The 23,960-nt window shown below is 40.4% G+C and overlaps 2 protein-coding genes across 3 annotated transcripts in view; one reads left to right on the forward strand and one right to left on the reverse strand.

The window, feature by feature from the left end:
• Positions 1-9,345, forward strand: part of ANGPT2 (angiopoietin 2) — a 59,729-nt gene extending 50,384 nt beyond the window's left edge. For both annotated transcript variants that reach the window (XM_053596662.1, XM_053596663.1), the window contains exons 8-9: positions 4,243-4,373; positions 8,389-9,345. In XM_053596662.1, coding sequence (XP_053452637.1) covers positions 4,243-4,373; positions 8,389-8,549 — 292 coding nt within the window. In that variant the 3' untranslated portion in view covers positions 8,550-9,345. The remainder of the gene's footprint in view (positions 1-4,242; positions 4,374-8,388) is intronic.
• The window catches only part of MCPH1 (microcephalin 1), a 219,724-nt gene that overhangs the window by 127,915 nt on the left and 67,849 nt on the right, over positions 1-23,960 (reverse strand). The window contains exon 12 of the mRNA XM_053597745.1: positions 11,348-11,425. Coding sequence (XP_053453720.1) covers positions 11,348-11,425 — 78 coding nt within the window. The remainder of the gene's footprint in view (positions 1-11,347; positions 11,426-23,960) is intronic.

Genomic DNA, 23,960 nt, shown 5'->3' on the forward strand with positions numbered 1-23,960 from the left:
GACAGGAGGAGACAGTGTCTCAGAGAGGACAGGAGGACAGGAGGAGACAGTGTCTCAGAGTGGACAGGAGGACAGGAGGAGACAGTGTCTCAGAGTGGACAGGAGGAGACAGTGTCTCAGAGTGGACAGGAGGACAGGAGGAGACAGTGTCTCAGAGTGGACAGGAGGAGACAGTGTCTCAGAGCGGACAAGAGGAAAGGAGGAGACTGTGTCTCAGAGTGGACAGGAGGACAGGAGGAGACAGTGTCTCAGAGTGGACAGGAGGAGACAGTGTCTCAGAGAGGACAGGAGGAAACAGTGTCTCAGAGAGGACAGGAGGACAGGAGGACAGGAGGAGACAGTGTCTCAGAGTGGACAGGAGGACAGGAGGAGACAGTGTCTCAGAGTGGACAGGAAGACAGGAGGAGACAGTGTCTCAGAGTGGACAGGAAGACAGGAGGAGACAGTGTCTCAGAGTGGACAGGAGGACAGGAGGAGACAGTGTCTCAGAGTGGACAGGAGGAGACAGTGTTTCGGAGTGGACAGGAAGAGACAGTGTCTCAGAGTGGACAGGAGGACAGAAGGAGAGAGTGTCTCAGAGTGGACAGGAGGACAGGAGGAGACAGTGTCTCAGAGTGGACAGGAGGAGACAGTGTCTCGGAGTGGACAGGAGGAGACAGTGTCTCAGAGTGGACAGGAGGACAGGAGGAGACAGTGTCTCAGAGTGGACAGGAGGACAGGAGGAGACTGTGTCTCAGAGTGGACTGGAGGACAGGAGGAGACAGTGTCTCAGAGTGGACAGGAGGACAGGAGGAGACAGTGTCTCAGAGTGGACAGGAGGAGACAGTGTCTCAGAGTGGACTGGAGGACAGGAGGAGACAGTGTCTCAGAGTGGACAGGAGGACAGGAGGAGACAGTGTCTCAGAGTGGACAGGAGGACAGGAGGAGACAGTGTCTCAGAGTGGACTGGAGGACAGGAGGAGACAGTGTCTCAGAGTGGACGGGAGGAGACAGTGTCTCAGAGTGGACAGGAGGAGACAGTGTCTCCGAGTGGACAGGAGGACAGGAGGAGACAGTGTCTCAGAGTGGACAGGAGGACAGGAGGAGACAGTGCCTCAGAGTGGACAGGAGGAGACAGTGTCTCAGAGTGGACAGGAGGACAGGAGGAGACAGTGCCTCAGAGTGGACAGGAGGAGACAGTGTCGCCGAGTGGACAGGAGGACAGGAGGAGACAGTGTCTCAGAGTGGACAGGAGGAGACAGTGTCTCAGAGCGGACAGGAGTAGACAGTGTCTCAGAGTGGACAGGAGGACAGGAGGAGACAGTGTCTCAGAGTGAACAGGAGGACAGGAGGCTCAGTGGCTCATCTCAGCCCCATCGAGGGAAGATGAGGAGAGGCTAGACAGGAGGGAGTGTTTCACGGTCCCAGTGACGATGAGACTGAGCTTTCTATTTAGACTGAGCTGCGGCCAGACTCACTTCTGACACATTTAGAAAACACTGAGTTTCAGATGTCAGTGCTTCATGATGTTCTCAGTGCTGATATATTAAATACTTTTAAAAGTGTAAGTCATTAACACCAAGGTAACTCCGCACCCACACTCAGGGAGCTCCCCTTCACATTGCCTCACCCCATCTCCTCACGATTTCTTCCTCAATAAGCAAACATTCCCAAAGGGGTGTGCCAGGGAAGCACAGCAGAGCCTGCCACACGCAGAGCTCCATGGCTCCATGAGTTCTGACTTTGGACAGATTCATGGCTCTGAACCTTGATGGCTTTCTTTGTGAAAACAGGGATGGTGCCCAGGTCTGAGGGTGTGAGGAGCACCCATGCACACATCTGTGTAAGTGCCTGGCCTAGCCGGGTTGGCAGGTAGAATGCAGCAAACCTTTCTTTCCTCTCTGCTCTAACACAAACTCTTGGAAATTGTATCTTCCAAAGTAGTAGTTAGCAAATGTCAGCAGGTTTTTCAAAGAGGAGCATCATTTTGGGGCTTAAAGAACAATTCTCCTGCTGCCACCACAGGATTTTGGTTTGTAGGCTCCTCCCTTGGGTTTCCATGTGCTGGTAAAGGTTAGATGCTCCAGAACCCAAGGGTCAGACATACCTCGTCATGTGGGTGTCTGCTCTGCCTGTCTTGAACCATCTACCTCATCACATGGGTGTCTGCTCCAACTGTCCTGAACCATCCACCTTGTGACATGGGTGTTGGCTCTGACTGTCCTGAACCATCTACCTCATACATGGGTGTTGGCTCTGACTGTCCGAAACCATCCACCTCGTCACATGGGTGTTTGTTCCGACTGTCCTGAACCATCTACCTTGTCACATGGGTGTCTGCTCTGACTGTCCTGAACCATCCACCTCGTCACATGGGTGTTGGCTCTGACTGTCCGAAACCATCCACCTCATCACATGAGTGTTTGTTCCGACTGTCCTGAACCATCTACCTTGTCACATGGGTGTCTGCTCTGACTGTCCTGAACCATCCACCTCATCACATGGGTGTTGGCTCTGACTGTCCTGAACCATCCACCTCGTCACATGGGTGTTTGCTCCAACTGTCCTGAACCATCTACCTCGTCATATGGGTGTCTGCTCCGACTGTCCTGAACCATCTACCTCATCACATGGGTGTCTGCTCCGACTGTCCTGAACCATCCACCTCGTCACATGGGTGTCTGCTCCAACTGTCCTGAACCATCTACCTCATCACATGGGTGTCTGCTCCAACTGTCCTGAACCATCCACCTCGTCACATGGGTGTCTGCTCCAACTGTCCTGAACCATCTACCTCATCACATGGGTGTCTGCTCCAACTGTCCTGAACCATCCACCTCGTCACATGGGTGTTGGCTCTGACTGTCCTGAACCATCCACCTCGTCACATGGGTGTCTGCTCCAACTGTCCTGAACCATCTACCTCGTCACATGGGTGTCTGCTCTGACTGTCCTGAACCATCTACCTCGTCACATGGGTGCCTGCTCCAACTGTCCTGAACTATCTACCTTGTCACATGGGTGTCTGCTCTGACTGTCCTGAGCCATCTACCTTGTCACATGGGTGTCTGCTCTGACTGTCCTGAACCATCCACCTCGTCACATGGGTGTCTGCTCTGACTGTCTTGAACCATCTACCTCGTCACATGGGCAGGAACTCTTGAGCAAAGTTATGAGAAAAAACTAAAGAAAACCTATTGTTGTCTCTCTCCTTCTCTCTCCTCACTGGCACACAGATCACTGATATGAGACATGTTTTTTCAGTCCAGACAGTCCTCAACTTACTATGGTTCAACTTAGAATTCTTAACTTTTATGGTGGCACAAAGGCAGTATGTATGCAACCAAAGGCATACTTTGAATTTAAAATTTTGATCTTTTTCAAGACTAGCCATACGAAGTATGATACTTTCTCGTAATGCTGAGCAGCGCCAGCAAGCTGAAGCTCCCAGCCAGCCACTCGATCCTCGGGAACAGCAGGGTACTGTGTAGTCCAACAATCCTGCCCTACTGTGGGCTGATGTGAGTGCTCTGAGCAAGTTTAAGATAGGCTGGGCTAAGCTATGAGGTTTGGTAGGTCAGGTGTATTAAATGCATTTCCAACTTACAATATTCTCAACTTAACAATGGGTATATCAGGACATCACCCCATTGTAAGTAAAGAACAGCTGTATTCTAAGCACATGGGCTATTTTTCAGAGTCTCACTTAGTAGGATATTCTTTCCTTTCTCAACGTCTAACAGGTTCATTACACCACTACATAGACGTGAGGCAACATGAGGCCAAGCAGCCTCCTCTTCAGGGATCACCCCTCGCTTATTCCTTCCTGCCCTTTCCATCATCTCCTCCCAACCCCCGAGGGAAAATCACACGGTTAAGGTGTCCAGTCAGCGCAGGACTCTTGTTTCAAAAGGGATGCTGCTGGCAGACCTGGGAAGTGGTTCCCTCATGTTGCATTTCTCTCTCTTTTGTTTATCTGAAAGCAGCAGGCAAATAAATTACAGGGCCCTACAGTCACTGTTGATGCTTGTGCAAGTGATATGTGTTGAAGGTTTCATGAAAACATCCTTCTTTTCCAAAGGATTTGATGATAAGTTGGTTCCTGTTTATGTCAGTGCAAAATATTTTGTCCAGAGTATGCATTAGTACACTAACCAGTCCAGAACACACTTCAGAATGGAATTCTTCAGTATAAAAAAATTTCCACTACAGTAATCTACAACCCCAGCCAATTACATTTTTTTTTCCTTTGCACGCTTACAGGATTCACCTTAAAGGACTTACAGGGACAGCCGGCAAAATAAGCAGCATAAGCCAACCAGGAAATGATTTTAGCACAAAGGATGCCGACAACGACAAGTGCATCTGCAAATGTTCACAGATGCTGACAGGAGGTAGGGATGACTTTCTGTCTTCCTATTTATATTGGCAAAGAACAACTTCACAGAGTGAGAGGTTGGTGATTTGGACTTCAAACTGTGTTTGGTAACAATGTCCAAAATTGCATGAATAGGCAAATTGATATAGGTCAATTTGTTTTTTACCTTTTTAGATTTGTTAGGTTTTGAGTGAGAATATGATTTGGACGTAGACTTGTCAGCAGGCCAACCATGTCTTCCCAGGACCTACCACTGGCAAGGAGAGGGCCACTGGATATTCAGCCAATTCTCAAGTTTGTGTTTGCTGAATATTAGATGTCAGGGAGATGGTTTAATTCCTTTGATTGTTTAAAAAAAGTTAAAAATTCAAAATGGCAACCAAAAATAACGATATAAATTACTACAGAAATATTTCCAATTAATAATTTAATATTCAAACAGGGAATTTTTAGTTGTCTTTCTTAAAAGGATTTCATTTATAGCAAATACTTAACAAACACAAAGAAACTAACCAATCTGCTTTTTTAGTGTATCAAATTAACATGAGTTGTCTACTTTACATTAAGGCCTTTCATGTTTTCTACCTTTAGTATCAGATTGCTTTAAGACTGATAATGGCGACCACCTGCCAGCCTGTTGTAGCAGTCACTGAACAGTCACTTACAATGGCGAGGCTGGTGTTCAGAAACGTGGGCGTGCAAGCCACTGCTGGGAAATTTGTTCTTCCAACTTTGGAAAGTTTAGAAATTGACTAAAGGGAACAAGCTGGCAGTGACTGAGAGAAGTGACTAGGTCTGACGAATGTTATCAGGTTAGGTCTGAAAACGTGACAGATTAAGACAGCAACAAAATTCTCCCAATAGCACAAACTGAATGAAAAGGCAAAAAGGAAAACTGGCCAGGTTTAATAATTGGCAGAGAACATAGATTTTACAAATTAATGCATTACTCAACCAGGAAAACCAAAGGTAAGACTATAGTCAATATATTTCATAAATACAAGGTACTACACAAAACAAACAGAAGATCTGAATTATAGTATGTATACACTATGACAACCATTGTTTACAGTCAAAGGAGTTATTTATGAAAATAAAATTTAGTCATTTTACGTTTTTAAGTTTCAAATCTTTAATACTGAAAAAAATTAGGTTCTATTTAAAATATTATCTGATTCCTGAGATAATATAATATTTGGTAACACAGGTCCTCCTTATTAGCCACATGATGTCAGCAAGTGAAAGCTATTACATTGACTTTAAAAATTTATTTTTTAAAAATTCAGATTAATATGAAGGTACAAATGATTAGGTTATATTATGTTTCTTTATTCCTTTATTTATTTTTTTTATGAGACAGTCTCACTCTACTGTCCTGAGTAGAGTGCCGTCATGTCATAGCTCACAGCAATCTCAAACTCCTGTGCTTGAGCAATCCCCTTGCTTCAGCCTCCTGAGTAGCTGGGACTACAGGCATGTGCCACAATGCCTGGCTAACTTTTCTATTTTTAGTAGAGACAAACAAGGTCTTGCTCTTGCTCAGGTTGGTCTTGAACTCCTGAACTCAAGCAATTCACCTGCCTCAGCCTCCCAAAGTGTTAGGATTACAGGTGTGAGCCATTGTGCCTGGCCTTTTTATGTTTCTAAGATAAAATTCAAGTTTAATTGAGGCAGTTGAGGCCTTCATCCTGGGGGTGTGCTGTGCACGCTCACAACGTGTCCATCACGTGAGAGCTGACCAGTCCTCCTCCCTCCTCTGCTTCCCCCACTTGAATCTACTTGTGTGATTCTCTAGTATGGGCATGTAGTTGTTTTTCTATTAGATTCATATTAGTATTGAGTACATCGGATACCTGCATTTCCATTCTTGTGATACTTTACAAAGAAGAATGTGTTTCAGCTCCATCCAGGTAAATACACAAGATGGAAGTAACCCAAGTGCTCATCAACCCATGAATGGATCAATAAACTGTGGTATATGTATACCATGAATATTATTCAGCTAGAAAAAAAGATGATGACTATTACACTGACTTTGTAAAAAGCTGCTGTTTTCCTCATCCTATCATTATAATTCTTTTTAAAGCTGAAAAAGGGGAAGGCACCGTGCGAGGGAGCATGTCCTCCTGCAGCTCTGCTCCGCACTGCTGTCCCCCCACGTGAGTGAGGCACTCCCTGGAGAGCGTGTTGGTTTTCAGGCCTCTCGCATGTCACAAGCTACTCAAGAGCAGGAGAATTACATTAATAACCAAGGAAACAATATATTTATTTGCTCAAATCAAGATTTAGGGGCTGAGAATGGAACTGGAAAAGAGGCTGGAGGGGAGAAGAGCAGCCCAAGAGAGAAAGTAGAGAGGCCCTGAGCACGAGGAGGCCGATTCCAGCCAGCATCAGCCCTGCCTACCACTCGGTTCATTCACTTTATTTAAAAATTTATCATAAGTGATATTGTACTTATGCCTCTGACACAGAGCTTCTGAGATTTATTCAGATTTATACATGTAAACCAAGGTATCTATTAGAGGACATATCCCAAGATTCCCAGTGAATGCCTGACATTGCACATAATATTGAACCCTGTATATGTGTACATACTATGTTTTTTCCTATATATACATACACAACTATGATAAAGTTTAATTTATAATTAGGCACAGTAAGATAACAGTAACTAAGACTAAAATCGAACAATTATAACAGATACTGTTCACAATTTCACAGAGAAAAGATTCATTCTTATGTAGATCTTAGCACCCTCAGCATACAATTATTTTTTACTTACTAAGTCTAGAACGTTTACCCTTTTGCTTAAGAAAGCACTTTACATCCTCTCTTTGGCATATCAGAGTTGCTAGCATCACTACTCTTGCGCTTTGGGGCAATCAAGTCAAATTCAGGCCACTGAACAGAGACACCGCAATGTTGCATCCGCTGATTTGATGACCCAGAGGCTGCTGAGCCACTCGCAGTGGTGGCACACACAGCACAGGGATGCTGGACAAAGGGATAATTCATGTCCTGGGCATGATGGAAAGCATGGTGGAGATTTCATCATGCTACTCAGAATCTCATGTAATCTACAATTTATGAATTATTTCTGGAATTTTCCATTTAATATTTTTGGACCATGGTTGGCTGCCGTATCTCAAACTGCAGATAAGTGAGGACTACTGTAATTCTTTCTCTCAAAAATCCTGGCACCTAGCAAACTCCTATTTTTGGCCAAGCCTAGGGATTAAGATGCAGATGGGTTTCCACTCCTGCACCCTGTCACGCTGGGCACTCCTCCTGCCCCTGGTTCTGGCTTAGTAAGCACACCACTCTAGTTCTAAATTTCCCTTTTGTGCCTCTGGAACTTGCCCTGTTTTCCCCAAAATAAGACATCCTCCGAAAATAAGACCTACTTACAGGAAAGATAAGACGTCCCTTGAAAATAAGACCTAGCGCATCTTTGGGAGCACACCTTAAAATAAGACACTGTCTTATTTTCGGGGAAACAGGGTAGAGATTTCTTTTTTATTTAGCTCCACTGAGTACTTAACATTTGGTGTCATAGTTCAACCAAAAAACTTTTTTTAGTAGAGAGAGGAGCCTGAATGAGTCCAGCCCACCATGTTGCTGGGACTGAAAAATAGCCCTGGCCTGAAGAAAGCCGCCTAGCAGTTACTCAGATGTCACCATCTGTGCTGTAAGTGCCTACGCAGCACGCTCCCCCAAGCAGGACAGTGGGGATGATGGGCCTTTCTACCCAGCACCAGAACCTAGCAGTTACTCAGATGTCACCATCCGTGCTGTAAGTGCCTACGCAGCACGCTCCCCCAAGCAGGACAGTGGGGACGATGGGCCTTTCTACCCAGCACCAGAGAAGAAGAGTAAGAAAGGTGTAAAAACAATTGCCATAATGGTGTAAACATGCATATACCCATTTAAATGCATGGAAAGTGATTACTAGCCTAGCTGAGTATTTCTACCTTTACAGGGAGAGAGCTGGCAGCACCTAGTTCCTAATTCCTTCCGTTTTATTTTTACAGGCTGGTGGTTTGATGCATGTGGTCCTTCCAACTTGAACGGAATGTACTACCCACAAAGGCAGAACACAAATAAATTCAACGGCATTAAGTGGTACTACTGGAAAGGGTCAGGCTACTCACTCAAGGCCACAACCATGATGATCCGACCCGCAGATTTCTAATGCCTGTGTACACCCGACGAAGACTGTGTCATGTTATTTTCAAAGACTTACTCCCAAAGCACTGAAAGACATGACTGCATGCTGCTCCTCTTCCACCTCAGAGGAGGAAGGCTCTCATCTGCTCTTGGGGGCCATGGGCTTCACATCAGAGCCCCACAAACTCCATCACTTAAACCCCACATCACATAACGAACCAAAGCAAAACCTCACACATCTGGTCTCGCCATGTGGTACAACACCTGTGCAGAGATGGATCCAAAGTCCAGAATTAAACTGACCCTTTACAGACTCTGCTGTCAAATCAGGAATGTTATGTGTGAGTTTATCAGCAAATAACTGGAAAACAGAACACTTATATAGTACAGATAATCTTGGAACTGCATTCCTCTAAGCACTGTTTATAGATTGTGTAAATATCCATATATCTGAATTCAGCATCACTATCACAATTAAAAAGAAAAAATTCTCTAAGCCATAAAAATATATTAAGGGATATTTTGAGAAGTGCTTATTAGCAGTTTAATACACACATTTGGAAAAACAGTGCATTTTTATTCTTCTTAGGGGCTTTAAATTTTCTTTTTGGAAATAGCATATTTACATATATGTTGACAGCTTAGTTTTAAGTTAATGCTCAGATATATATTTCAAGTTTATATGGTGGGAAACTTTCAGGATCTCTGAAATTATCAATAGAAATGTGTACTGTTTTAGTTTATATAAAGATTGTACTATTTTTTTCTGCCCAGCTGTTAAATATGAAGGTATTTTTAGTAATTAAATATAACTTATTAGGTGAGATGACTATGTTTAACTTTTATGATAAAATTTACAATTTTGTAATTTGGTTATGAAATAACTGATTATGCCTCATGGCAAGGAAGTTTGATTTTTAGTAATGAAGAAAATTATACATTTAATTTTGTGACAAAGAGACTTTATCTTCTATTATAAGACAGAGCTCTATTTTCTCTTCCAATAAGCTGTATTTCTAGAGAACTAGCTACAATTTAATTTGTGGTTGAGAAAAACCTTTGATTAAGACATATACAAAGTTATACTTCTTAAGATTCATGCTTAAATTTATTTAAGGAAAAAAATAATTGGCACTATTAAGTTTTTAAAATATACATTGGCAAACTTAAAAAAGCAAAGCAGCAGCATTTTGGAGCGTAAGAACAAAATCTGATGTTCATAGTATATTCGGACAGTTACAGAAAAATTTGAGAACACGGCTTTATGCTCAGGACTGCAAAACTTGTACAGATTTATTTTCTTTGGAAGTTTTCATAGTACAACTAATATCAATGAACATTGGTGTAATGCTTTACAACTTAGAAGCACTTTCTCGTAATGCTCCTTTTTGTGGCATCTGCCAGGAAGATGAGTTAAATCTGCAATCAGCTTTTACTCCATGTCTGTCTTTACCTTGTACTATTCTACCATTATTTTTTCTTTACTCTATATTTTAAATCTAATTTATTTTACCCCTACATTGCCTCCACAAACCCCAACTTAGTTTTAAAATACTTACATGTTGTTACATGTTTTGAGCCAGTTACGGACTCGGGAGAAGTCAAAGCACTTTTTTATTTCCACCTTGGTACAGTTTTTCAACAACTTATTTAACTAAATAAAGAACCTCCTTATCTTAGAACTGTTTCTATTTTACATTTAAGAAGGCTTTATAAATTCAACAGAATTATCATGGCTTTGTATCAAGTTTAAAAACATCCAATAATAACACAATTTCACAGCATCAACAGGCAATGAGTTTCCATGATACCTCAGTGACCACAGTGACAGATACTACAGTAAGGAAATGATAATATAAAAAAAAACTCTCAAGAACATAATTAATTTATATGAACTCCCCATGTAGGCAGGTAAAATGAATTTCAAAAGCAAATATCGTCATGTTATTCAGAGTTATATATAATCTCTTATGACAGAGAATGGGGAAATTTATGCTTTTACTTTACACTTTACTTCCTTACACAGTATTTCCAACAGTCTTGCTGAGCAGAATTTTTTCTCTCTTTAAGAAAATATTTACAAATTTGAAAACAAAACAAAATAGTAACCTTAAAAATGAAACAAGAACAACCCAACATAGTGGTAAGAGAGCAGAGTTCAACTTCTATTGTCATAGTCATATGGCCTACTCAAACGACGAAATAACAAGACTGGTCGCAGATTAAAAAAAACTGACCATTTATAGCTCATACATTAATCTTCTGAAAGAAGAAACTGTCACAAACCAGTTAACATTTCTGAATATGAAAGCCAACTTCTACACAATCCTGCTTTTAATTATAGCTTAAATTACCCATTTATATAATCTAGAACTTTTCCCATTAAACATATGAAGTCAGTAAAGTTGAAGTGGAGTTCAGGGAAAAATATCAAAATATAAAGACCACATCACAATGCTACCAAGCCACAATTTTTATACCTATCAATTCTATCTCTAGTAACAATATAAGCATTCAGTAGATACATATTATTGTCCTAAGAATCCAGTGTTTTTTCATTTTTGTTTTTCCTCCATTTTGAGGAGTTTCATAATAAAAATTTCTTGGGACAGCATTCCTGCTACTTTTTGTAGAATGTTCTCACATTCCCTCATTTATTCTTACAAATAAATAGATAAAAGTTATTAAGTCCTGTGAATGTCTTCTTAGTTATAAGCATATTTGCTTTTGACTTGCTAAAAACTTGAGTTTATCCCTATGCTTATAATAATTTCTTGACAATACTAAATTTTATTTACCATCATAAAACAACATCTGACTTACAGGAGCTGCAGGGAAGTAGGTAGACAATTCAAATGGCTCCTCAGAAATCCAATGACCCGATTCCAAAGACCACAGTACCTACAAGTGATACAGCAAGCAGAACATTTATTACAGATTTATTAGGCTTAGTGGGCAAAAAACCAAGGGTTGCTTCAAAGACATGACAAAAACTAAATAAAGTGAACAAAAAAATCAGCAGTGATAGACTCCATAGATCTGAAATAGATCTGTTCCCAAATACCAAAGTGCCTTCAGAATCTTCATATTACTTAAATGCTAGGAATATGTATTGATAAACACTTGGTTAATAAAAAAGTCTCATGATGAGTAGAAATATGGGTCACTATCCTGGTAAGGCCAAATATTTAAACATCTCCTTTTGCTTGATACTCGATGATATAAAATTAAAAAAATTTTTCTTTTTTTTTAACAAATGAAATACTACATATGTTTTTTATTTCCGAGTTTCCAATTTGTGGAATCATTTATAAGCAGCCCTTCAAAAATATTCCAGAGTTTTGTTACTTTAAAAAATAAATTAGGAGAAGATAGATTACACTTAAATTCAAAATCCTTTTGGCTTTGACTTTGTTTTTGACATGGGTTAATATTTTTAGGAGAAGAGGTCCTCCACAACACATTTGAAAATGTTTCCCAAACTTTGGAAGAGTAAAATATCTCATAAACAAGCTTTCATTATATTCATCATCATCATTATATGAAGTTTTATTATTTGAATCCACACATTTTTCAATAATCAAATAATCTTTTCCTTTTTAATTTAACAATGTTTGAGATCTGCCGTCGTCTCTACTCCATGATTAAATTCCCTGAAAATCTGTATGTTTCCATGTACTGGTATAATTTTTCAGCTAAAATAATCAAATGGAATTATATAACTCACATTTACTTTTAATCTGCGATTTTATTTTTTATATTCAGTGAATCCATTTTTTTTTCTAAAGTTGCTGCCTAAGGCTCTTTTTTGCTGCAGGACCAGGAAGGAGGCCTGTGTCTTCTCTTTTAGTAATTTCTAAGGTGCAGTACCATCAATTTTAAATATTTCCTTTCTTTTTTTTTTTTTATTAAATCATAGCTGTGTACATTAGTATGATCATGGGGCACCATACACTTGGTTCATAGATCGTTTGACACATTTTCATAAAGCTAGTACTTATCCAGCATGAGACAGTAAGATCTTTTTCTAAGAAAAAGTGAGCAGGATAGTGTAATGTATAAATTCAAGAACAGTATATATAATCTGATCACTAATTTATAACACCGGCCTGGTTCTTACTTTAAACACATGTATGTGCTTATTCAACAATTGTTTCTTCTGTTCACTATCCTTTCACCCGTTAGCAATTTATGAAAGCCCCCCATAGGTAAGAATGCAAGCTGGGTCCTGCAACCACAGGACCTAGAGAAGCCCCAAACCTAGAGAAGCCCATGGTGGGAGCCATGAACACAGCATCAAGAGGAGGCAAAGTCACTCCACTGGGGAGATCAGGAAAAGGATGAACTGATGGGTAAATGTTCTTTTTCTTTTTTTTGTGTTTTTTTTTTTTTTTGGCTGGGGCTGGGTTTGAACCTGCCACCTCTGGTAAATGTTCTTTTGGCAAAGACAGAGATGTTGGCGAGTAGAGAGGGCTTGGTTTGGTTTTCTTCCCCCTCCCCATCCCATTTCTTTTTTGGCTGTCTTCTCCATCATTCTTTAAAAAACATATTAGGTAGGCTGTAATCATGAAATGACACACCAAAGTTTACAGCTGTAGGAGACAAAAACATTCCTAGGGTACCTTTGGAAGTAGATGATAGAAAGAATATGAGCTATGGATTTAGAAGAGATGAATTAAAATTCAAAGCACCGTTTCCAAGCACTATGACCGTGAGCAATTTGCTCAAAGTGTTCAAGCCAGTCAGAGAATTGGTGTATTGACCAACTGATTTAGCATATGTAAATCATCTGACAAAATATCTCCAGATCCTTAAATATTCTATATGATTAATATCATTGGAAGCAGCCCCATCTCCACCCCAGAATTTGGCCGGTTGTTCTTCCAGCTCCTTCCCATCCAGCGCATGGTCACAGGACCAGCACTGCCGTCATCTCCTGGGAGCCTGCAGCCGGGGAAGCAGGTTGGGACCCAGACCTACTGCCTGGGGCTCTGCATTTGAATAAGATTCTTCCACCTGATTCTCTAGTTATTAAGGTTTAATAAGCACCTGCTTTAGCTATCTCATAAAGAAAGTGGCAGGAAAACTAAAAATTTAACACAGTTATTTAACCAAGATAGAGAAGATAAACAATAAAGTGTTGAAAATGAGTAGTTTAGAATTCTTTTCCCTCTTTAAAGGATGTTAATTGATAGAGACTAAATACCAGATGATGAGAGGAAAACAGTCTGTATGTTGATATATGCTTGATTATTCTTACTAAAAGCTCAGCTCTATTGAATACAGGTATTTCAGTTAGATTTTTTTTTTCTCCTTGTATTTTAACACAACCTTTTCCAGTTTCTAGAAGTGAAAATGAATTTTTTTGGATGTTAAAACTAAACTGCTCAGTAAGATCTACTTTTTAAATATTGCTAAGCAATGACCAGGGTGACCCAAAATTTCACCACTGTACTCAAATGTGAAGTCCCAACATCTTTATAAATAACACAAGCATGTGCTTTTCTTATCAAAATGAAAACAAAGAAATAAATATAACAAATTCCAATGTAACTAAAATAAATAACAGAAACATCACTTCATTGTATGAAAACAAAACAGAAATTATTATATCAACACGGATAATAAACCAAATATTATGCCTACTAAGAATAATCACTGTTTTTTTCTTTCTGTGAATTTGAACCATATTTTTTCTTAAACAGACGTCAGATCCATCTTAATGAATTTTAACAAGAAACACACTAACTATATAGATAATTTGTAATTCAGAATGTTGTATAATGTTTTTATATGACATTTTAAACTCATCAGGGACAAGAAGAAATTCTCATACTTTAAAAAGTCATCCATCTACTCTTTCATTTGTTCTGCAAATAAGTACTGAGTTCCACATCTAATCCTATGCCCTGGGGCCACATAAGCCAAAACAGGCACAATTTCTGCCCTCAAAGGGCAGGTAACTGCTAAATTACCGGTGTCCACTGAAGAGCTTCTGCTTCGATCTTTGAAATATTCTCCCTTGTGCCAAGGAGAGAATGGCTGTTTTTAAGTTACATTGCCGAAAATACTGTTGTTGTGCCCAGATCTCAAAATCCCCCACAAAGACCACCAGGGAGCCGAGTCCGATGCAAAAGCAAAAGGGCCTTTTATTGCAAGTTCAAACTTCGGCTCCCGGGGACTCCGTGGCAACGGATCTGAGCCAGGAGCCCTGAGCTCTGGAGCAGGGGGTTCTTATGGTCCCACGCAGCGGGTGGGCGTGCACAGCTTGAAACAAAGAAGGTGCTTCTGGATTGGTTAGGTGGGAGGTCCCTGATTGGTGGGCGGTTGTCTCATGATTTTGGGGAATTGCCTGGGCTTGTTTGGAAAGTGGAACTTACTGAGTGAAATGGCAGGGAAAGGGAAACTTAACTCTTCAGATGGTGCTGGTCTGGTTCTTTCACTGTCTACAACTGAACAATTGAAATCAGTGTTCTACTGTAATCAAGTATACATAAAATATTAGAAATACATAAAAAGAAAAAATCTGTAATGATAAGTGCCAGAGCTGCATGAAGGAAACAGCCAGGACTTGGATTGAGAGTACAAGCTGCACCAGAGGTGCAGGAGAGCCCCAACAACTTTTGCAGTGGATATTTATTGGGGGGGGATACACAACAGATGTGAAGAGTGCTAAGTAAAGACGTGCAGGAGCTACGTGCTTAAGGACCACACAAAAAGGAAATTATGTGCTTTTTCTCCACAACTCCCACAATGAAGTACCATAAAATGTTTAAGGTTTAATACCTGCTTACTATTGAGGGACCGATCTTATCTCATTCTGGAACACTGAATTACTAGGGGGCTTGCCTTCAAGTTACAAGACACCTCTGGGCTTGCCAGGAGAAGGTCTTGCTTTCAGTGTTTCCTTTGATGTGTTAAGAACTAGTGACTGTCCTTGCAAGCACGATGTTCACTCCTCCACAGGTAAGTATTTGTGTACTATTCTTTCTTGTTCTGTTGTTATCCAACAAAACCAAAGTTCAAAAGAACCACATACATTCAGGGGAGACATGTCTTCCTGCTCACTCAAGGACACTGTTATGCCTAGGAGTCTCCCAAAGGCCATACTGCCAGACAAGTCAAATTTAAAGAGGCGTCTTTTTAATGAAGGGCTGGCTGGTGACTGCCTGAGTGTCCCAACATGGGGTTTCTGAGAGCTGCCCCGAGGGCTTAAGGGGTTGGGTTTTTAAGGCTTGGTCTGCATCCTGGTTGGCATGCAGGCTGCCCACGTGCATTCGGGTAGAGTAGCAAGCATTGTACAGAAGCAGAATTTTGCAGTTAGTCAATCATACATTTTTGTTTCAGTACTTTCCCCACCTGGTATTTCTTAAAGGTCACTCCAGGGACAGTTGGTACTTCCTGGTCCGTTTCTCAGGGAGTTAGTCAAGCAAGAAGTCAGTGAGTGCTTTCCCATCTATCTTGGGAGTGAACCAGACTTATTCCATTTTGTTGCAGGCTTGTGGCCCAGAAAATTGTCAGGAGTAAACTGGTGTTTTTTCACCTTAGTCTAGGCCTAACATATCCATGTGTGCTAAACAAGGTGGGTCATGACCAGACATGTGGAAGCCCCTGGAGCATTTTAACTAGAGAATGGCTGTGTTTATTTCCCAGGCCTTTCTGTAAAGAATGGGGTGCAGGGAGGCAGGAGCAGAACAGAGTGACCAGCAGGAGGCAGCTAGAATCATTGAAGTGAAAAATGATCGTGGTCACAGGACGACCGTGTCCACAGGCAAGGAGGTGAGAACAGGTGGTGTGCTTCCTAGGCAGCTTTAACAGGATTTGATAACATGAGATCTGTGGAAATGGAGAAGTCAAGATGTCTCCCACCTGAATTTTTTGCTAAAGCAGCTGAGGGTAGGTAGTGCTGCCATTTACAGAGATAAGGAATTCTGGGGGGGAAAAATACGTGCAGAGTTTGGGGTACAATAAAAAAATTCTGGTTCAGACATATTGAGTTTGAGATTCAAGTAGAGATTTCAGATATTAAGTTATATAGTTGTATATGCTCAGGGGAAAAGGTTAGGGCTATCAATATCCAATACAGCCCTGGTGGGTAGGAAGGAGGTGCAGAATAAGGAAAGAAGTGAGTTGAGGCCTAAGCCCTGGACAGTGCCAGCACTTAGACCTCAGAGAGAAGGAAGAGGAGTGTGCAGGGCAACCAGGCAGGGTCAGCTACGACATGGTGAAGTACTAGGAGGACGTGATGGGCAGTCAGAAGAGGAAATGGGTGCTGCTGGCAGGTGAGCGGGGGAAGACAGAGAAGTGGCTACTGGATTTGACCAGATGATTGTTGGCAGAGATCTTGAAACAGCAAGCTTAACTGAATGACTAAGAGGGTGGCAGAGTTAACAGCATGTGAAGCCATGGAAGCAGCAAGTGTGGAGCTGCCTGAGGATGTGATACTGCAGCTGGAGCGGAGGTGGCAGCTGGCAGCTGACAGGGCAGCACCTGGGTGTGGCTCCAGCCTTCTGATGGTGCCTGAGGACTGGGTGGCATCATGACAAATCAGGAGTGGTCATGGGAAGCCCCTGAAGGTGCAGCTGTCTCTTCTTTGCCGCATGACTGAGAACTGTAGGGTCTCCACTTAGTCCATGCTGAATTGTAGCACACCGACTGACTTTAGCTATGCCCAAACGTACATCTTTACTTAACCTCCACAGCTTTCTGTCAGGTCCCTAAATTTTCACTTCTGTTGCTGACATCTCAGTCAAGCAGGTCTTGCTTTAAATAATAGCACTGAATATCTTAATTATAGGTACTCATCAGAAAATTCAACCATGATTTGATCCTTCTATAACTTCTTGAAAATTGTCTTGAGCTGTACCTCATTTAGATATCAGATGTCCACCAGTGACTTTGGAGACATTGTTAACTGTCCTTTCAAGGTTTCTAAACTCTGTCCTTGAGTTAAAATAGATCACCAAAGAACATCATTCTTGAATTCTATTGATCTCTTCATAAATTTGCTCTGGGAATCAGGCTTTAGTGACATGTTAACATCTGAAAAGAGCTGATGGAAGAAATACTAGATTATAGAAAACTGTTAGAGTTTTTCCAAACCAATTAATTGACACCATCATACATTTTGCTATGTGATGTTTTTAATATATCATACATGTGATATAGTTCCCCTAAAATTTATTTTGTAAAAAATGAATTCTACAGAAAATTCTTAGGCTTTCCTTTAAGCAGAGAATGAGAAATATATAATTCAAAGCCATTGTGTCAACTCAAATAATAGCTTGATGTAGGTTCCAAATAGGTCTGTTTCTTAGTCCTTTTTAATCTATTTTTATTCTTTTGAAAGAAAGTTTCTTTGCCTGAATATTAGAGTTCTGTATAACCTAATAATTTGTGAAGAATTGATGGTTCTCAGGTAGTACAGACCTTCCCACTTCAGCCTTGGCACATAAATGCCACTGTATGGCAGAGGCCCAGCTAGCTCAGTCGTTAGAGCGTGAGGCTCTTAAAGGCCATGTGTGATGGCTTGCTATTGGCTTCCGGGAGGCTAAGGCAGAGGGAAGTGCTTCAGCCCCCATCACAGTCTTGTTCTTTCTCTGCAGGTTGGAATTTATTTTTAGAATGAGGTGAGAAGTTAATCTGGGAATTGAAGGCACAGAAAGAGGTTTCTAAGATGATCCCCTTTGAAGTCTTCAGAAGCAGTGTGATGAGTCCAGTTCTGCTTGTATCCTGCCGCGGGTTATGATTTTAGGATAATGACTTCATATTGTGCAATGAAGAGCAAGAGGCATGGACTGCATGAACTGGGCATCTTATTTTAATTCTAAAATTTGACCGATGCTATGCTCATTGCCAATAAAATATATCTTATCTCACTCACTACTTACTGAATTCAAGGTGAGAAAATCCAAACTGGATCACATTATTTCAAGAAAATCAACTCATCATGATATTATTTTTGATCAATGAAACATTATTTATAGTAATAGCCTGACATTTTGCTGTAAAACTGATCCAGCTTTAAGCCCTACATTTACATTTACAACTGAGCTAGCTTTAAAACCCTATTATCAAGCCTTATTGATAAGCTGTTCAGCATCAACATTTTTTTTAACCTGAATATAGGCTGAATTATTCCTCCCTACGAAGCTATGTTTTTGGAAGGGAGACAGAGCAACAGGGATGGTAGATGGAGAAGGAAGACTGGATCATAGGATACTCCATTGTCTTAGCAGCCACCAGGAGCTGAAAGGTAGACTAGAATTCTAGCTAAGTCACTGGAGGATGTAAGAAATACCAAATGAGAGACAGTGAGATAAAGACCCTCTAGAGATTAAAACCAACAACACTCGACAAAACAACGTGAGTCCGTTGGGACACTTTGGCCAAATCAATGGCTGTATTTTTCTGTTGTGTTACTTCCTGTCTCCCATGAATAGGAAATTGAGTGACTCCTGACATGGTTTTCTATTTTCTATGTCTCTGCCAGACAATTTAGTCATGAAGCAGGAAGAACACAAATTATTCTCTTTCCTGAAAACAGCAGAGTTAACATTTAAATGATGGACTGATGTAAACAGGTAGAAATTGCCAAAAAACTTTTCTCAAAAAAAAAAAAAAAAGGTAATAATTCAAAATGAATTTTGTTATAAAATCACCACAGCTTTTCTAATTTGAGTTTCTGGGCCACATAGAGCCACCTAATTTTTGAAGAATTGCTACAACTCTCCTTTACAAGAAATTTCCAGAGTATACCACACAAACTCTGAAATAAAAACATTCTTAGTAATGTTTTTCTTGGAGGCAAATTTATACTGCTCGCCAAAGAGAATATTTTAAGAATCCCCCAACTGCAGTGGAGACAGGGTTGGAAGGAAAAAGATGAGAAAGAGAGCGGGAGAGAGGGAGAGAGGGAGAGAGAGAGCAAACGAGAGACTGGCTCCTTTTACTCTAAGTCAATATGATCCTATAAGAATACACTATAGACACTTCAAACCTTGACCCTAAAAGAAATTAGAGTGGGAAGTTCATATCTAAAGTTATAGACAAGTTGCAGATGAACATTAAATTATGTATTAAGCTTTAGAAATTGTGGGTGTGTAGTAGCCTTATTAATGGTGGTGGCACTATTCTCTCTCTAAGAAATACATTACATTTGTATCATTTAATTTTGTTAAAATAGTAAAGGCAGGAGGCCATGCAAGAAGGCACAGTTATCTTTGTCTTACTGAGGATAAACAAAAAAAAATGTGGCTTGCTTTTTTGGGGGTGCAAGTTGGCAGGAACCTATTAACATCAATGCACACATCACACCAGCTGGAGGGAACATCTGAGGGCCAATACAATTACGTCCATAACTGCGTGAAAAGATATTTTACTGTAAGCCACAGGATATCCAGGCCTTTTCAGTTCCCCAGGACTTGGTACTTTTTACAACAGCAATTGTTTGGGCATTTTGCTGGTAAGGCGAGAAGGATAAGGACAAACGTGTATCTGTCACACTCTGCTGTGAAAGTGGGAGAAAGGGTAGCACAGAAAGAGAGCAACCCAAGGAAAGTTTTTAAAATCTTTTTCTTTTCATTTTTTAAGATAGAACAGATGAGACAGAGCTTAAATGCTGATGGGAAACAACCAGAACAGAGGCAGTGGCTAAAGATATAGGGGAACTGTAAAAATATTTAGTGTGCAGAGGCGGATCAGGGTCTGAAACCACTGCGCCAAACTAGCACAACCTGCGTGCTCAAATATCTCCACCTAGAAAGCCCCATCAGGCAGCACTTTTTAATTCCAGTTTATAAACATTGAAGGTCACTTGTATGTGGATGCGTGTGCACTGCCCTCTGCGTTTTAACACTCACCTAAGTTCTTGCAACCACCACCACTAACAGAACACAGAGCAATTCCATGCCCCAAAGAGGTCTAAGGTGCTGCCACTCTGCCCGCTGACCCACTCCCACCATACCTCCGGGGAGCCACTCAGCCCTTCTCTTTCCCTGCTGCTTTGCCCTTTTCAGAAATGACATATGAGTGACCTTCTGAGATTGCCTGTTCAACTTGATAGAATGACTGGACAGCAGTTCTGTCCTTGCCCGTAACATCATTTCTATTTGTCACTCAGTAGTTTCCGAAGTGTGGCTGGACCCATCTGTTCATCCACTCACCCAATCTTTCATTTCTTCTGGGCAAACGTCTGGGACTGGGACTGCTGAGTGAGATGTAGGTGAAAGGTTAACTTCACATGAAATTGACCAACTGTCTTTCAGGGTGGCTGTGTCACTTCCCCTCCCTCCTGTGGCATCTGAGGGTTCCACCTTCCTGGCTCCTTGTACCACTGATACATTCTATTTTAGCTATTCTACAGATAACAGTGGCATCTCTTTGTGGTTTTACACAGTATTTCTTTAATGACTAATAATGTCAAGTGCCTTTTCATATGTTTATTTACCACCTGTCTGTCTTTGGTAAAGTGTTTGTTCAAACATATACACATATACACACACATATATATATATATTTTTTTTTTTGGTCTGTTTTTGTTTGGGTTCTTTCTTTTCTCATTAGTGAGCTTTGAGAGTTCTTTACATATTCTAGGCATTACCTTGTGGCAGATATGAGATTTGCAAATTTGCAATGTCTTTTTATAATGTCCTTAACAGAGTAAAAATTTTCAATTTTGATAAGTCTAATTTATCAACTTTTTCTTTTATAGATCATGTTTTTGGTGTTGCACCTAACAACTCTTAAGGTCCTGAAAAACTTTCCTCTACACTTACTTCTAAGAGTTTATTTATTTATTTGTTGTATTGTTTGGGATTCATTGAGGGTACATATAATTAGGTTACAATAATTGCATTTGTTAGGTAAAGTCCCTCTTATAATTGGCTTGCCCCGAAAAAGTATGCCATACACCATGATCCCCTCCCCCCTGCTTTTTCCCTCTTTCCACTACCCCCCACTCTATATTAGATCATCTACTGCCTTCATATTAGAATTGAGTATATTGGATTCTTGCATCTCCACTCTTACGCTTTACTAAGAAGAATGTGTTCCACCCCAATCCAGGTTAATATAAAAGATGTAAAGTCTCCATCTTTTTATGGCTGAATAGTATCCCATGGTATTGATATACCTCCATTTGTTAATCCATTCCTGGGTTGGTGGGCATTTAGGTTGTTTCCACATTTTGATGATTGTAAATTGAGCTGCAATAAACAGTGTAGTGCAAATGTACTTATGATAAAGGATTTTTTTTCCTTCTAGGTAGATGCCTAGTAATGGGATTGCAGGATCAAATGGGAGGTCTAACTTGAGTGCTTTGAGGTTTCTCCATAGTTCCTTCCAAAAGGTTGTATTAGTTCGCAGTCCCACCATCAGTGTAAAAGTGTTCCCTTCTTTCCACATCCACGCCAGCATCTGCAGCTTTGAGAATTCGTGATGTGAGCCATTTTCACTGGGGTTAGGTGATATCTCAGGGTGTTTTTGATTTGCATTTTCAGATAATCAGGGAAGATAAGCATTTTTTCAAATGTTTGTTAGCCATTCGTCTGTCTTCCAAAGAGAAAGGTCCGTTCATATTTCTTGCCAAGTAGTACATGGGATTGTTTGCTCTTTCTTTGTTGCTTGATTTGAGTTCTTGATTCTATGATTCAAGGTGGATAAAAGACTTAAATTTATGACATGAAATGATAAAAATCTCGGATGAAAGTGTGGGGAAAACTCAAAATCATGTTGGACAGGGGAAAGTTTTTATGCCAAAGACTTTAGTGGCATTGCAATGATGACAAAAATTAACAAATGGGACTTAATTAAATTGAAAAGCTTCTGCCCAGTGAAGGACACACAAGGAAAACAAAAAGACAACCTTCAGAATGGGAGAAGATATTTGCATGGTATGAATCTGACAAAGGGTTGAATATAGAAACTTCTAAGAGTTTTATAGTTTACATTTTCTTTATGGTCCACTTTGAGGTAATTTTTTTTTCTTTTATAATCTTAATGCATTTTAATCCCTTTGGCTTTCCATTGAATACAACCTTAGAGTTCACTTTGAGGTAATTTTTGTATACCCAGTGAAGTTTAGGTTGAGATTTCTTTTTGCCTACAGATGCCTAGTTGCTATAGCATCATGTAGTTGAAAAGACTGAGTTCTTCCACTGAATTAGCTTGGTGACTTTGTCAAAACGTATGGAATATATTTCCACTGGCCTGTTTCTAGACTCTCCATCTGCCGACCCCACATTGCCTGGATTACCATGCTTTTAAAGCATGCCTGAAAATCAGGCTGTGCCAGTCTCTCTACTTGGTTCCCCTCTTTCAAAGTTGTTTTGGCTATACTGATTCCTTCACCAGTTTTAGAATAGCTTGTCTATTATTTTTTTTTTTTTTTTCAGTTTTTGGCTGGGGCTGGGTTTGAACCTGCCACCTCCAGCATATAGGGCCGGTGCCTTACTCCTTTGAGCCACAGGCGCCGCCCAGAATCAGCTTGTCTATTATCTTCAAAGATTTTGCTGAGATTTTAGCTGGGAATGTATCAAAGCTATAGATCATTTTAGGGAGAAGTGACACTTGATACCAAGTCTTCTAATCTGGGAACACAGTATGTCTCTCTTTACCTTTAGTTCTTTGATTTTTAAAATCAGTGTTTTGTAGTTTTCAGCATACAAATTCTGCACATATTTTATTAGATTTATACTTAACCTGCAAATTTTATCCTTGTATTCTGACAACTTGTTTAACTTAGTTATTAGGTCTAAGAGCCATCTTGTAGATTTCTTTGGACTCTAGATAATCATGTAGCCTATAGAGCTTTAAATCTTCCTTTCTGACCTGATTTCATTTCTCTTTCTTGCCTTATTGTACTTACTCTTCATTGACTTGTGACTGAGTGTCCCGGTTGTCCCCTCCAGGTGAGAAATCTAGCCTGAACATTAGAAGTTTATTAAATAATATGTTTTGCTGCCCACTATTCTCATATCAGGTAATCCCTTAAGAACTATCATAACCTAAATTTGTATCCAGCTCTGTTTCTATGTGTCATGATTGGTAGAATATTGGCAAGACACTGAGCAAAGATGTGGGCATCCAGACAATAGGCCTTTACACATGTCAACAGTAAATACGGTCAACTCTCTCGTCTAACCTCTCTGGGCTGCTCAAAGCTCCAGAAGACTAGTCTGGATACCAAAACAAGTACAGATATTCATCTTTATAAAGGATATGGAACATTTTTTTCCCTCTGAAACCTGATGGAAGGAAGAGCTGTCTAATGAACATACAGACATATTTTAATTGGAGAAAAAACAGAGTTCACTCATTGAAGCTAGAGTTATAAATTATACAATAATGTACCCTTATCCAAAAGGAATAAGTTCTAAGACCCGCAGTGAATTCCTGAAACTATAGATAGCATTTAACCTATGTATATTATGCACAA

This window comes from Nycticebus coucang, chromosome 7 (assembly GCF_027406575.1).
Source record: "Nycticebus coucang isolate mNycCou1 chromosome 7, mNycCou1.pri, whole genome shotgun sequence".
Taxonomy (NCBI): Eukaryota; Metazoa; Chordata; class Mammalia; order Primates; family Lorisidae; genus Nycticebus; species Nycticebus coucang.